At 43.2% G+C, this 13,285-nt stretch overlaps 1 protein-coding gene across 1 annotated transcript in view; it reads right to left on the bottom strand.

Annotated features, from left to right (window-relative positions):
- The window catches only part of DSTYK (dual serine/threonine and tyrosine protein kinase), a 67,055-nt gene that overhangs the window by 35,383 nt on the left and 18,387 nt on the right, over positions 1 to 13,285 (bottom strand). The window contains exon 2 of the mRNA XM_053607337.1: positions 4,152 to 4,540. Coding sequence (XP_053463312.1) covers positions 4,152 to 4,540 — 389 coding nt within the window. The remainder of the gene's footprint in view (positions 1 to 4,151; positions 4,541 to 13,285) is intronic.

Genomic DNA, 13,285 nt, shown 5'->3' with positions numbered 1-13,285 from the left:
TGCTGCCAGGCTGCAGGAATCCCATCTCAGATTGGACAAGTTTAATTACCTCTGCTGCTTTTTATTCCGTTTCTTGACAGATGTTCACAAGGAAAAAAATACGTACACATTTATATCAGATCGAGCAACTCTGAGGCAAATAAGTTTTCTACCAGATTCTTTTTTTTTTTTTTTTTTTTTTTTTGTGGTTTTTGGCCAGGGCTAGGTTTGAACCCGCCACCTCTGGCATATGGGACTGGCGCCCTACTCCTTGAGCCACAGGTGCCGCCCTTCTACCAGATTCTTAAAAATCTTTCTTAAGAAGAAAGAAAACAGAAAAGGAGATGGTAGATGTACGTGCTAGAAAGAGGGGTTGAGAGTGGGGAAGGGGAAGTACTTTTATGTGTAAAGATAGAACTAGTGAACACAGTGAATGGTGAAATACACTGGCAATTGAAAAATGACTATGTTTTAACGCCAAATGAGGTTTCGGATACTAATGGCTTGACAGTGTTCATCTATTATTGAATTATGAACTGAGAATCTCAGGGCATCCAGAACTAAAAAGCCAGGAATACCAAGCTGTGTAGGTCCATGTGAGTTGGCCTATTCTAGAACAAACTGAAAACGGTTAATTTATGAGGACTTACATAACATTAGAAGAATGACCATTGTATAAGAGGGCAGGGGGAAATTCTGCTTTGATTATTTGACAGTTCAAAATGAACACTGCACTTCCCCTAATTCAATCTTGATTTCCCTTAGCTAAATGTTTCCTTTCTTTATTACCCCCTTAATAAATTAAACAGAAGGGCTGTTGAGAGCTAACTCACTGATCCTAAATATAACTGGAGCTAAACAAAAAGATCTTTCTTGCTGCCATGAACCATCTTCCAGGTATCTGTGCAACGCTCCCCACAGTGCACTGGGCATCAGAGATGTACTTAATGTACTTAAGCCTGACTGTGGTGAGAGGGCAGTGCCTGGATTCCACAAAGTCCGCATGGCCCTCTGAGAGTCAGGATCAAAGGATTCTAAACTTAGAACCATGAGGGTCTGTTCCTAGTTCTACATCAAAATCACTGGAGAATAAAGCGGATCCTGAGAAATGTCGGCCAACCCAAGAAAGCCTCATAAGCCACATGAAAAAAAACATGAGAGGCAAGAGAATCCCTCAAAGAATGAAGGGGAAAAAAAAGATATATACACATACATATGTATATCTTTTTTATTTTATTTTTTCCGTGCTGAGAGAAAGCCGATTTGGTATTTCAATGTCCCTCACAAGTAGCCTCCTCAATTGTTCCCTCAGTTTGCATGCTTAGCTGCTTAGCACCTATCAGGGACAGGCACTGGGAGGTCTTAGTGACAAGGTATGTACCACTTGCACTTGGGGAACAACTTGCACTTTTCTTCCTGTGACTTTCTTGTATAACCTCAACTCATGGAACAAAGGAAATGAACATTAGAAATTTAAACCAAGGCCAGCGCCTGTGGCTCAAGGAGTAGGGCGCTGGTTCCATATGCTGGAGGTGGAGGGTTCAAACCCAGCCCCGGCCAAAAAAAAAAAAAAAAAAAAAAAAACAGAAATTTAAACCAATAAAATGAAGGGACAGAAAAACAGCTGACACATTCCAAGATTCTTTTTTTTTTTTGTAGAGACAGAGCCTCACTTTACTGCCCTCGGTAGAGTGCCGTGGCGTCACACGGCTCACAGCAACCTCCAGCTCTTGGGCTTATGTGATTCTCTTGCCTCAGCCTCCCGAGCAGCCAAGATTGTTTTTTTAAAGGCAAGAACGGGGCTCGGCACCTGTAGCACAGGGGTTACGGCGCCAGCCATATACACTGAGGGTGGCAGGTTCGAACCTGGCCCGGGCCAGCTAGACAACAATGACAACTACAACAAAAAATAGGTGGGCATTGTGGTGGGCGCCGGTAGTCCCAGCTACTCAGGAGGCTGAGGCAAGAGAATCGCTTAAGCCCAAGAGTTTGAGCTGTGATGCCACAGCACACTACCAAGGGTGACATAGTGAGACTCTGTCTCTAAATAAATAAATAAAGGCAAGAATGAGAAAAATCACCAATTTAACAGTGCTTTCTAAACGACAGATCCTTATCAGTTCAAACCACTAAAGTGTTAGCGGGTTGCTACCATCATTTTCAAAAATTAAAGTGAGGGCTAGGTGCAGAGGTTCACTCCTGTATGAGACCAAGGCAGTGGATTGCCCTGAGCTCTCAGGTTCGAGACCAGCCTGAGCAAGAGCAAGACATCTCTAAAAAAATAGCCAGGCATTGTGGCGGGTCCCTTTAGTTCCAGCTACTCGGGAGGCTGAGGCAAGAGGATCACTCGAGCCCAAGACTTTGAGGTTGCTGTGAGCTATGATAGGACAGCACTCTACCAAGGGCAACAAATTAAAACTCTGCCTCAAAAAGAAAACAAAACAAAAAAGATTAATAGAGGAAAAAAAAATCAGTATTTTTTACCAGAAAACAAATCAGTATTGTACTACAGAAAGAAAAGAATTATATCATGAAACTTGATTATTTCAAATGTATACATTTATATATTGACTTAGTACTGAAAGAAAATGTATTTCTTACAGTGAAATAAAATCTAAAAAAGTTTGAAAAGCATTGAGCTATCTGAAGCTTTAAGGAACTAGACCAGGACAGTATTCTACATAGAGACTGTGTATGGATCAAGTACCTATGAATTGTGAAGACGTCCATGGGTCAACTAACCAGGCCTCAGTCAATAAACAAGGATTATTGCTAGACTACTGTCAGAGCTATCCAGGAATTCTCACATTACCCTGGAGCTCTAAAAGCACAGGAAACTCACAGCTGAAACTGAGCTCACAGAGAATGGGGGCTTGTTACATAGCCCCCTCTAGCATTTGTTAAGATAAAAGAAATAGGGATTGTGGAAGGAAATAAGACGAGTTTTTACTTCTAGAGTTTCACAGGCCATGGTCACAACCAAAGGACTCATTCACCGACTGAGGGACCACGCCTCTGAGAAGAGGGGTAGATGAGGAGGACAAAAGAAAGAAGAAAACACTCTCCTAGGTCCTACCAAACTAGCCTGTCCTTCCTGGCACAGCTAATTAAGGTAATGAGCTCTCTCCTCTGAGCTTATCAGCATTCTTTCCCACCCATTCCTGACCCCTGACACAGTCACATCCCCAGTTGGTCTAATCAAATAGCCCAGTCCTAGCTACGCAGGAGAGGAAGCCCAGAAAAGTTGTCCTTCCTAAGTGGATGTATGAATACCAGATAAACAATGTGGTCTCTTAGGAGATGCCAAAAGATCTGTGCTCTCTCTAAGAGTTTACTTCATGAGAAAAGTTTAAATTGTCTTCAAATGATGGGGTCTTCGTGTCTCCTTACATCAAGCCAGATCTGTACTCATGTCCCCAGTTCCTTACAGAGTACGAGAAATGATCTGTCCCACTTAGTAAATTAATAGTTTAATCTAAGGAAAAACACACAAAATTCTTCAGCTGGTCTCAATTCTAATAAGAACATTAATTATCCATCACCTTATTGTTCCTTTTAGAAAGAAGTGACTAGAAACAATTCTAGTGGTATCTTTCTGCTAAGAAATGAAAAAGAATTTCTAACTCTGATTATAATTATCCTATAGGCTCAGCGCCCACAGCACAGTGTTTAGGGCACCAGCCACATACACTGAGACTGGCAGGTTCAAACCCGGCCCGGGCCAGCTAAATGACAATGACAACTGCAACAAAAAAAGAGCCAGGCCTTGTGACTGGTGCCTGTAGTCCCAGCTACTTGGGAGGCTGAGGCAAGAGAATTACTTAAGCCCAAGAGTTTGAGGTTGCTGTGAGCTGTGAAGCCACAGCACTCTACCAAGGGACATAGTGAGACTCTGTCTCAAAAAAAAAAAAAAAAAAGAAAAAAAGGAGGATAAGGAGGCAAGAAGAAAAGCCTTACTGTTTACTCAGGGCCTTGCAGCATGGTAAGCTGAAGCGAGGATGGGTATTTCTACAGCTCTGTCTGTTGGTCAACTTCCTAGACTGTTTCTCTGACTCATCAGCTGCTCCTCAGAGACCAGAGCATATATCACCAAATCGCTTTTTGAGAAAGTAAAAATAAAATAAAAGTTGGTATATATGTGTACAATTGGTATATAAGCGTGAGATTGGTACCTGTAAGAGAGCATGGCGCATCGTCACCTCCAATTCAGCTAAAACATGGGCAGCATCCTCACTGTCCTCTTGAACCTCCAGATCCTCCTCAGGGATGGTCTCCCAGTTGCCTTCGTGAGCAACCAGTGTGTGCACTAGTTCATACTTTCCAGGGAGTGCCAGGCTGACCCGAGTCTGAGTCCCATGGGTGAAGCGGAGGCGCCGGAGCTTACAGCTTTCCTCACTGCCCAGCTTGGTGGCGGGAAGCACCTGCACCCCCAATAGCAGGTTCAACAGCTGACATTTGACATTACAGTCCTGGCCGAGGATCAATATGCAAGGGAGGCAGTCCACAATCTGCTGGAGGTACTTTTCTTCGTTAGGTGGAAAGGAAATGCAGCTCAGGTGGCCTGGTTGGGGAAGGAGAGAATGGAGGAGAAAGGAGCAGAGAGAGAAGTGTGAGGAGGGGTAGAGAGAGACTCTCACGGAGACCCCATTAGGATGTCAGGGTCCTAGAGAAGAAATTGTAAGGAAACTATCAGTTAAAGGAGAAACCAAAGGAAAAAATCCCAGCCAGAGAAGGTTCTTCAAATATCAAACAGAATTCCTCTCCCTAGCTCCCCCTAGGGACAAGCTGTTATTTCTACTTCAACAGGATAGCAGTAGGCGATCTTCCCTCCCCTCCCCTCCTTTTTCAGTCAGTGGAGGGACAGCCTAAGGAGTTTACAAGGACTCCTGTCACAAACACGCGATCATTAAGATGACAAAGCCAAAAAAGACTACACTGAGATATGAGTCCAAGGAGAAATATCCCTGAATGTGTAAAAGTAAACCCTTCTTTCTGACAGAAGACCTAAAACTTAAACACATACACACAGTCACATATCACTTAGCAGCTGGCATACAGTCTGAGATAAGCATCATCCAGCAATTTCATCATTGTGCGAAGGGTATAGCCTGTTTCTCCTGGGCTACAAACCTGTACAGCATGTTACTGTACTGCATGCTATAGGCAACTGTAACACAATGGTAGTGTCTATGTATCTAAATGTACCTAAACAAAGAAAAGGTACAGTAAAAATACTATACCTTCATTGACTAAAATGTTATTATATGCCCTCTCCCTAGCTCCTCCCCAGGAAAAACTGTCCAGTCCTTTTAAATTTCTCTACCATGAGCCAGGCAGCAGCCTATTCCCGTAATCCCACCACTTGGGAACCCGAGGCAGGTGGATTGCCTGAGCTCACAGTTTTGAGACCAGCCTGAGCCAGAACAAGACCCCAATCTGTAAAAATAGCTGGGCATTGCGGCAGGGACCTGTAGCCCCAGCTACTTAGGAGACTGAGGCATGAGAATCGCTTAAGCCCAGGGTGGTGCCTGTGGCTCAACAGAGTAGGGCACCAGCTCCATATGCTGGAGGTGGCGGGTTCAAACCTATCTCCGGCCAAAAACTGCAAAAAAAAAAAAAAAAAAAAAAGAATCGCTTAAGCCCAGGAGTTTGAGGTTGCTGTGAGCTACGCCTCCATGGCACTCTATCAAGGGTGACAAAGTGAGACTCTGTCTCAAAAATAAATAAATAAATTTCTCTACCATATACAGTTTTAGCTTATTTTCCTCATTTATGACATACTTTATGGCTCAATGTATGAGGTAATCTGTAAATATACATATGTAGAAATGAAGTGTTATTCAAGTTTGCGTAAGTTCTAGAATTTTTTCCAGGTCATTTCTTTGACAGTAGGTGACAACATCCTAGCTGACAAGTCATCTGTTTTTTTAAAACATCCAGTGCTGGCTCGGTGCCTGTGGCTCAAGCAGCTAAGGCGCCAGCCACATACACCTGAGATGGCAGGTTCGAATACAGCCCAGCCCGCCAAACAACAATGATGGCTACAACCAAAAAATAGCCAGGCATTGTGGCGGGTGCCTGTAGTCCCAGCTACTTGGAGGCGGAGGCAGGAGAATCACTTGAGCCTAGGAGTTGAAGGTTGCTGTGAGCTGTGTTGCCACAGCACTCTACCCAGGGCGACAGCTTGAGGCTCTGTCTCAAAAAAAAAAAAAAATCCAGTGCTTATTAAGATTAATACCTCCTAATCAAATCATATTCCTTCCATTTAGGGATGACAAGATGCTAACAGAAAAGGAAAAGAACTTTAGCAGGATAAAATCCAGGAAGAGATGTGATCGATCTCAAAAACATTCTGCTTGATAGCTATCCTAAATACCCTAATTTGATCATTATACATTGAGCACATGTACTGAAATAACACAATTTAATAAACACGTACCTTTTTTTTTTTTTTTGTAGAGACAGAGTCTCACTTTATGGCCCTCGGTAGAGTGCCATGGCATCACACAGCTCACAGCAACCTTCAACTCCTGGGCTTAAGCGGCGATTCTCTTGCCTCAGCCTTCCGAGTAGCTGGGACTACAGGCGCCCGCCACAACGCCCAGCTATTTTTTTGTTGTTGTTGTTGTTGCAGTTCGGCCGGGGCCGGGTTTGAACCCGCCACCCTTGGTATATGGGGCCGGCGCCTTACCGACTGAGCCACAGGCGCCGCCCGTACCTTTTTTTTTTTGAGACGGAATCTCAGTCACCCTCAGTAGAGCGCTGTGGCATCACAGCTCACAGCAACCTCAAACTCTTGGGCTCATGTGATCCTTTTGCCTCAGTTTTTCATTTTTAGTAGATATGGGATCTCACTGTTACTCAGGCTGGTCTCGAACCCCTGAGCTCTAGCAATCCAATTGCCTTGGCCTCCCAGAATATCACAATTACAGGCATGAGCCACCACACCCAGTCTAACATGTACAATTATTAACTATCAACTTAAAAAAATAAACAAATTCTCCTTTTAGGAGAACTACCAAACCACCACTAAATGGCTAGCTTCTCCCAACAAGTTGAAGTACAGTATTATTTAAGAGAGAACAAAAAGCTTCCTAAAGTGTGAGACCTTCTACTTGGGGATTAAAAAATCAGTTCACCAAAACTCGCAGTCTGAACTACATTACTTCCTTACTTCTTCAGTATCAGTGCTGTCTCAGTGTATGATTCAGGCAACACTTGCATTTGTTCAGAAAGGCATAGACACACAGTTCTCAAGCTGTAAGAAAGGCCAATCTTTGAGCCAAACACATACATCATAATCAAAAATATGGATAGAACTAAATGAAATAGTATTCTCTTTAGGCTCAGCGCCCGTAGCTCAGTGGCTGGGATGCCGGCCACACATACTGGGGCTGGCGCGTCTGAACCCAATCTGGGCCTGCTAAACAACAATGACAACTACAACAAAAAAATAGTCGGGCATTGTGGCAGGTGCCTGTAGTCCCAGCTACCTGGGAGGCTGAGGCCAGAGAATTGCTTAAGCCCAAGAGTTTGAGGTTGCTGTGAGCTATGACACCACAGCACTCTACTGAGGGCGACATAGTGAAGACTCTGGCTCAAAAAAAAAAAAGTATTCTCTTTTTTTATAGTCACTTAACTATAAGTTTCATTAAACTATCTGCAGGCTGTTTATTTTGTTGGTGGAATCGAGGCCTGATTCATTTAAGAGATGATGCTACTTCAGAGTGAACCTACCCTACTGTTTCAAATCCTCAAGCCTCTTTTTCTTCCACAAATGGTACCACCAATGGTACCATCAAGGCCCTTCCTTTCATGTAATCTCTAAGTACATCACCTGGGCCTGCACATACACATCAGCAACAACAGACACAAACACAAGGAAATCTATTTCCTGGGAAAGAGATGGGTTCCTTTGAAAAATCAAAAAGTTGGGGGGGGGGGGGAGGTTGGGTGGAGGGAGGGTGATTGGTGGGATTATACCTGCGGTGCATCTTACAAGGGTATATGTGAAACTTAGTAAATGTAGAATGTAAATGTCTTAACACAATAACCAAGAAAATGCCAGGAAGGCTATGTTAACCAGTATGATGAAAATGTGTCAAACGGTCTATAAAACCAGTGTATGGTGCCCCATGATCGCATTAATGTACACAGCTATGGTTTAATAATAAAATAAATAAATAAAAATTAAAGAAGAAAAAAAAGAGAAGAAAAATCAAAAAGCATTAACTGAGTGCCTAATTCTGCTAATTCTGTGCAAGGCACTCACAATGCACAAGGGAGAAACAGCAGACTGATCTTTGATCTACAATCTAAAAGGAAGGAGACGTAGCCCATTGCTTGTGTGGCCACTTCACAAGTAGCAATAGGCCAGTCCGGAGTCTGATCATAATAGATTCACAATGATACAACACTTACCACTGTTTATTCTAATTATCTGTCTATAACTATCAAAAGCAAGAAGAACCATCCAGTTTCTCTCTGTATTCTCAATACCCAATACGACAACTGACACACATTAAGGCTTAATGTTATGTATTTGTTTATTTAAGGATCCATAGTGAATGATGCCCCATGATATATCAATGTACACAGCTATGATTTAATAAAAAAAAACAAAAAAGGATCCATTTATTTTGGAGAATTGTCTACAGAAAGCTACAAGCAAATCTAAGTACTTCAAAAAGTCCAATATCATGATAAATAGCTTAAGAGCAAACATCATTCCTAAAAACTGCCTTCTTTTATGGATGAATAGTAAGTATTCCATGGTATTGTACATTCCATGAATGGGGCTGAAACACATTCTTCTTTGTTTTTGTTTTTGTTTTTTGAGACAGAGACTCACTATGTCGCCCTGGGTAGAGTGCTGTGGCGTCACAGCTCATAGCAACACCTCAAACTCTTGGCTGAAGCTATTCTCTTGCCTCAGCCTCCCAAGTAGCTGGGACTACAGGCGCCGGCCACAACACCTGGCTTTTTTTTTTTGTCGTTGTTGTTGCAGTTGCCATTGTTTTTTAGCAGGCCCAGGCTGGCTTTCAACCCGTCAGCCTCGGTGTATGTCGCTGGCCACCCTACCCACTGAGCTACAGATGCCGCCCATATTCTTCTTTGTAAAGTATCACAAGAATGTAAAAATAAGTATCCAATGTATTCAATACTAATACGCAGCCAGTAGAAGATCTAATGCACATAAGAGAAAAACTCAATTCAATTCAAGAGGAGGGGAGGGGAAATGAGGGAGCGAGGAGAGGAGAGGAAGGAGAGGGATTGGGGTGCTCCCACTTAATGGGCACAATATAAGGGGATATGGCACAGCTCTTGGGTGCAGGACAGAACTACAAGAGGGATGCGAGCTAACAAATGCAAAGATTGTAACCTAGTGTATATCCTCACATTAACTTGAAATAAAAAAAAAAAAAACTTCCTTCAACTCATCATGGAGAGTAAATATGGTCAAAAGAACAGGACTTCCTCCATTCACTTTGTAAAATTTAACTACCATAGTCTCAGCTTGAGCAGTGACAGTCCAGCTAAACCATCTTCACTCTCTACATTTCCTAGCTTTCCTCTTTTCCAATCTTCCCCAGATTCTCACATTAAGTGTCTAAGTGTAGTTTCCTATTGACAACCTTGCACTGTGGGAGGCTGAGGAGGGAGGATTGCTTGAGCTCAGGAGTTCAAGGCTTGTCTGAGCGAGAGTGAGACCCCGACTCATGGAAAAAAATGGAAAAACCCAGCCGGGCACCGCGGTGAGCGCCTATAAGCCCAGCGGCTTCGGGGGCTGAGGCAGCAGGATGCCCACAGCCGGAGTCTGAGGTTGCAGTGAGCTACGATGCCATTGCCCTCTGCTCAGGACATAAGGTAGAACTCTGTCTCGACAAAAAAAAAAAAAAAACAACAAGACAACCTTTACATTCCTGTAATAAAAAATGTTTCATAATAAAAAACCAACAAACCTAAATGAGCTCTGTTACTACTACTACTACTATTAGGAGAGTTGATAATAGACAAGAAAAACAACCTAAACCATTTTTCAGGACCAGAGGGAAAGGCCTCAACACCTCTGAAACAAAGTATCAACTATAAGACAGCCAATAAAACACTCTGCATCAGCCAAAACCACAGCAGACACACCCCATTATTCATCTGACCCAAATTAACACCTCCCCCTCATCTCTCCTACAAAAACAATCCCACTACAAAACAACCAAAGACCAGTATAATGGGAAAGGGGGTTGAAGTTGAGCCCAGTGTACCCTACTAGGGTTCTATGTGAGACCCACTAGACTAAAGAAAGTTCTTTTTTTTTTGGAGACAGAGTTTCAATATGTCGCCCTCAGTAGAGCGCTATGGCGTCACAGCTCACAGCAACCTCAAACTCCTAGGCTTAAGCGATTCTCTTGCCTCAGCCTCCCAAGTAATTGGGACTATAGGGGCGCACCACAATGCCCAGCTATTTTTTGGTTATAGTTGTCATTGTTGTTTGGCAGGCCTGGGCTGGGTTTAAACCTGCTAGCTCCAGTGTATGTGGCTGGCGCCCTAACCACTGAGCAGAGGCAGTGAGCCTGAAGAAAGGTCTTTAATATGGACATCGTGATCTCTGTTTTTCAATGTATTTCTATTCAGGCCCTTTGCTCTCCCACTAATTTTTAGCCTTTTCATTGATCTCCAACATGTCTACAAGATAGAACAAGGGCACTGAGAGAAATGAAGCCAAAAGTAGGTGGCTTTACTCCTTGATTCTCTGGATGCACTGCTCAGTAATGTGAGCAGCATGGAAGGCAGATTTTCTGACCTCAGCTTTGCTACTGACTAGCTCTGTGACCTTGACAATCCACTTGATCTGAGTCTTGAATTTCTCATCTATAAACTGAGGGAGTTGCATTAGATCACTTTCCAGTTCTAAAATTACCATCAGGTTTTTGTTTTTTTTTTTTTTTTTTGGTAGAGACAGAGTCTCACTTTATGGCCCTCGGTAGAGTGCCATGGCATCACATGGCTCACAGCAACCTCCAACTCCTGGGCTTAAGCGATTCTCTTGCCTCAGCCTCCCGAGTAGCTGGGACTACAGGCGCCCCCCACAACGCCCAGCTATTTTTTGGTTGCAGTTCAGCCGGGGCCGGGGCCGGGTTTGAACCCGCCACCCTCGGTATATGGGGCCGGTGCCTTACCGACTGAGCCACAGGCGCCGCCCAAGGTTTTAACTGTTGAAAAAAATAATGATGTGAGGGAGAATAAGTGGTTGAGTTGGTTGTTTTTATTTTGTTTTAAATTCTATGTGAATTTAATTATGCAAGCTCCTCTGGACTACCATAACTGCAGATCAGAAAGTTGACTGAACTCGCCGGGGACTCTGACGACCCACAGGGCAGTCCTCCCGGTTCTCTACAGAACAGATTAAAAGCCACAGACTGACAGTAGGAGCGAAGAACAAAACCAAAGCAGGAGCAGCTGCCTCACTGACAGTTAAAGGACTTCCGAATTAATCGGGTTTTCTTTTGTAATTAATACAACAGTATCTGCATATGGGCTGCCAGAAGGTAACAGCAAGGCTTCTCAGCTGCTGCCCATTAACCCTGCCAGCTCCGGCTGGAAGAAATCTCATATCAAATTGTCTTTAAGTGCAAACCAAGGCTTTTTCTTTTTCTCTTGGTAGTTGTTCTTAAATACAGATTGGTTTACTTGGTGTTACTTTTAAAGAAAGGTTTTTAAGCTAAGAAGGAAGAGAAGAGCAACTAAAGTTATCAACCCATTTTTGTTTGTTTTAGATAACACTTAACTGACCCCTTTCTATGTATTGATCAGTTTATTTGCCTCACAGGGCACGATGGTTCACACCTGGAATCCTAGCATTCTGGGAGGCTGAGACAGGTGGAGTGCTTTGAGCTCATAAGTTCGAGACCAGCCTGAGCAAAAGTGAGACCCTGTCTCTACTAAAATAGAAAGAAAAAAAAAAAACCTGAGGCAAGAGAACACTTAAGCCCAAGAGTTGGAGGTTGCTGTGAGCTATGACACCAAGCCACTCCACCCAGGGCAACAGCTTGAGATTCTGTCTCAAAAAAACCCCAGAACTTTATTTGCCTCATCTCATTTAATGCTCAAATTCTACCAGACAAGGACCATTATTATCTCCATTTATAGATGAGGAACTGGGGCTAGGCATGGTGGTTCATGCCTGTAATCTCAGCACTTTGGGAGACGGAGGCAGGAGGATCACTTGAGACCAGGAGTTTGAGATCACCTGGGCAAATAGCAACATCCTGTCTCTACAAAAAAATGATAATAAATAAATGATAATATTCAGATAGATAGGAAATGAAGCTCATAAAACCACATCAAACCAAGAAATAGCCCAGGTTTCTCCATTTATCTAAACAGCCAAAATGTGAACCACCGGGCTGTGCAGGAGCTGTATCTAGTTCTCAGGGGGTCAGGTTAATACTCGGTAGCAGACAATGCCCCCTAGACCACACTGTTTCCCAACCTGGGGCCAAATACAATTTAGTAATTGTAAACCAGACTGATGTAGTCTCTATGAAAGTTGCCCCAAACCATGAGGGAAAAAAAAGCCTGGAGAGAAAAATACAGTATTACTATTAGCAGGTGCACACTGTCGAAAAATGTTATGGTTATTCTACCAACTACCTACTTTTTTTTTTTTTGCAGTTTTTGGCCGGGGCCGGGTTTGAACCAGCTACCTCCGGTATATGGGGCCAGCACCCTACTCCTTTGAGCCACCCCTTTAAAGTCTCTTTTCTAAAACAGTAAGTGCTTTTCAGAGATTTCTTAATGCTTCACTTAATAGTCAGTGTGTATTGTCCTTTGGGTTTGAAGTTAAAACTATTCTAAAGAGGGACGATGGGAAGGAAGAAATGCCAATGACCTGTTTATGTGGCTAGTGACCCTTCAGGATGGAAACTTTATTTAAGTTGTTTCTGAAGTAATGGTAATGGATTTGAATCAATACATTTCTCTTGCTTGTTTTCCATCCCAATTTTGAAGCTCAGAAAATGACACCTCAAAGTATGGCACTTTGGCATGCTGAGTACTTTGAACTAAAGGAAATTGGAAGGCCTCAGAAGCAAGGTCTCTCTCTGACCTTCTCTTGCCCTCCTGTCCCTCTCCTCTTTCTCCCCCTTAGCAAGATGCTGAAATCAGAATTGTTCTCCCCTAAGGCAACAGATACCAGAATTTCTCTTCCCCAAAGCTAGCTGTAAAACATAGAAAAGTAACTTGAAGACTCTCGTTCCCTGGGGCCAGAAATAACTTGAGCTGGGTTTCTCAGTCTACTAACAGTAGA

The sequence above is a fragment of the Nycticebus coucang genome, chromosome 10 (genome assembly GCF_027406575.1).
Source record: "Nycticebus coucang isolate mNycCou1 chromosome 10, mNycCou1.pri, whole genome shotgun sequence".
In the NCBI taxonomy this organism is placed as follows: Eukaryota; Metazoa; Chordata; class Mammalia; order Primates; family Lorisidae; genus Nycticebus; species Nycticebus coucang.
This window is presented reverse-complemented; position numbering and strand designations above follow the sequence as displayed.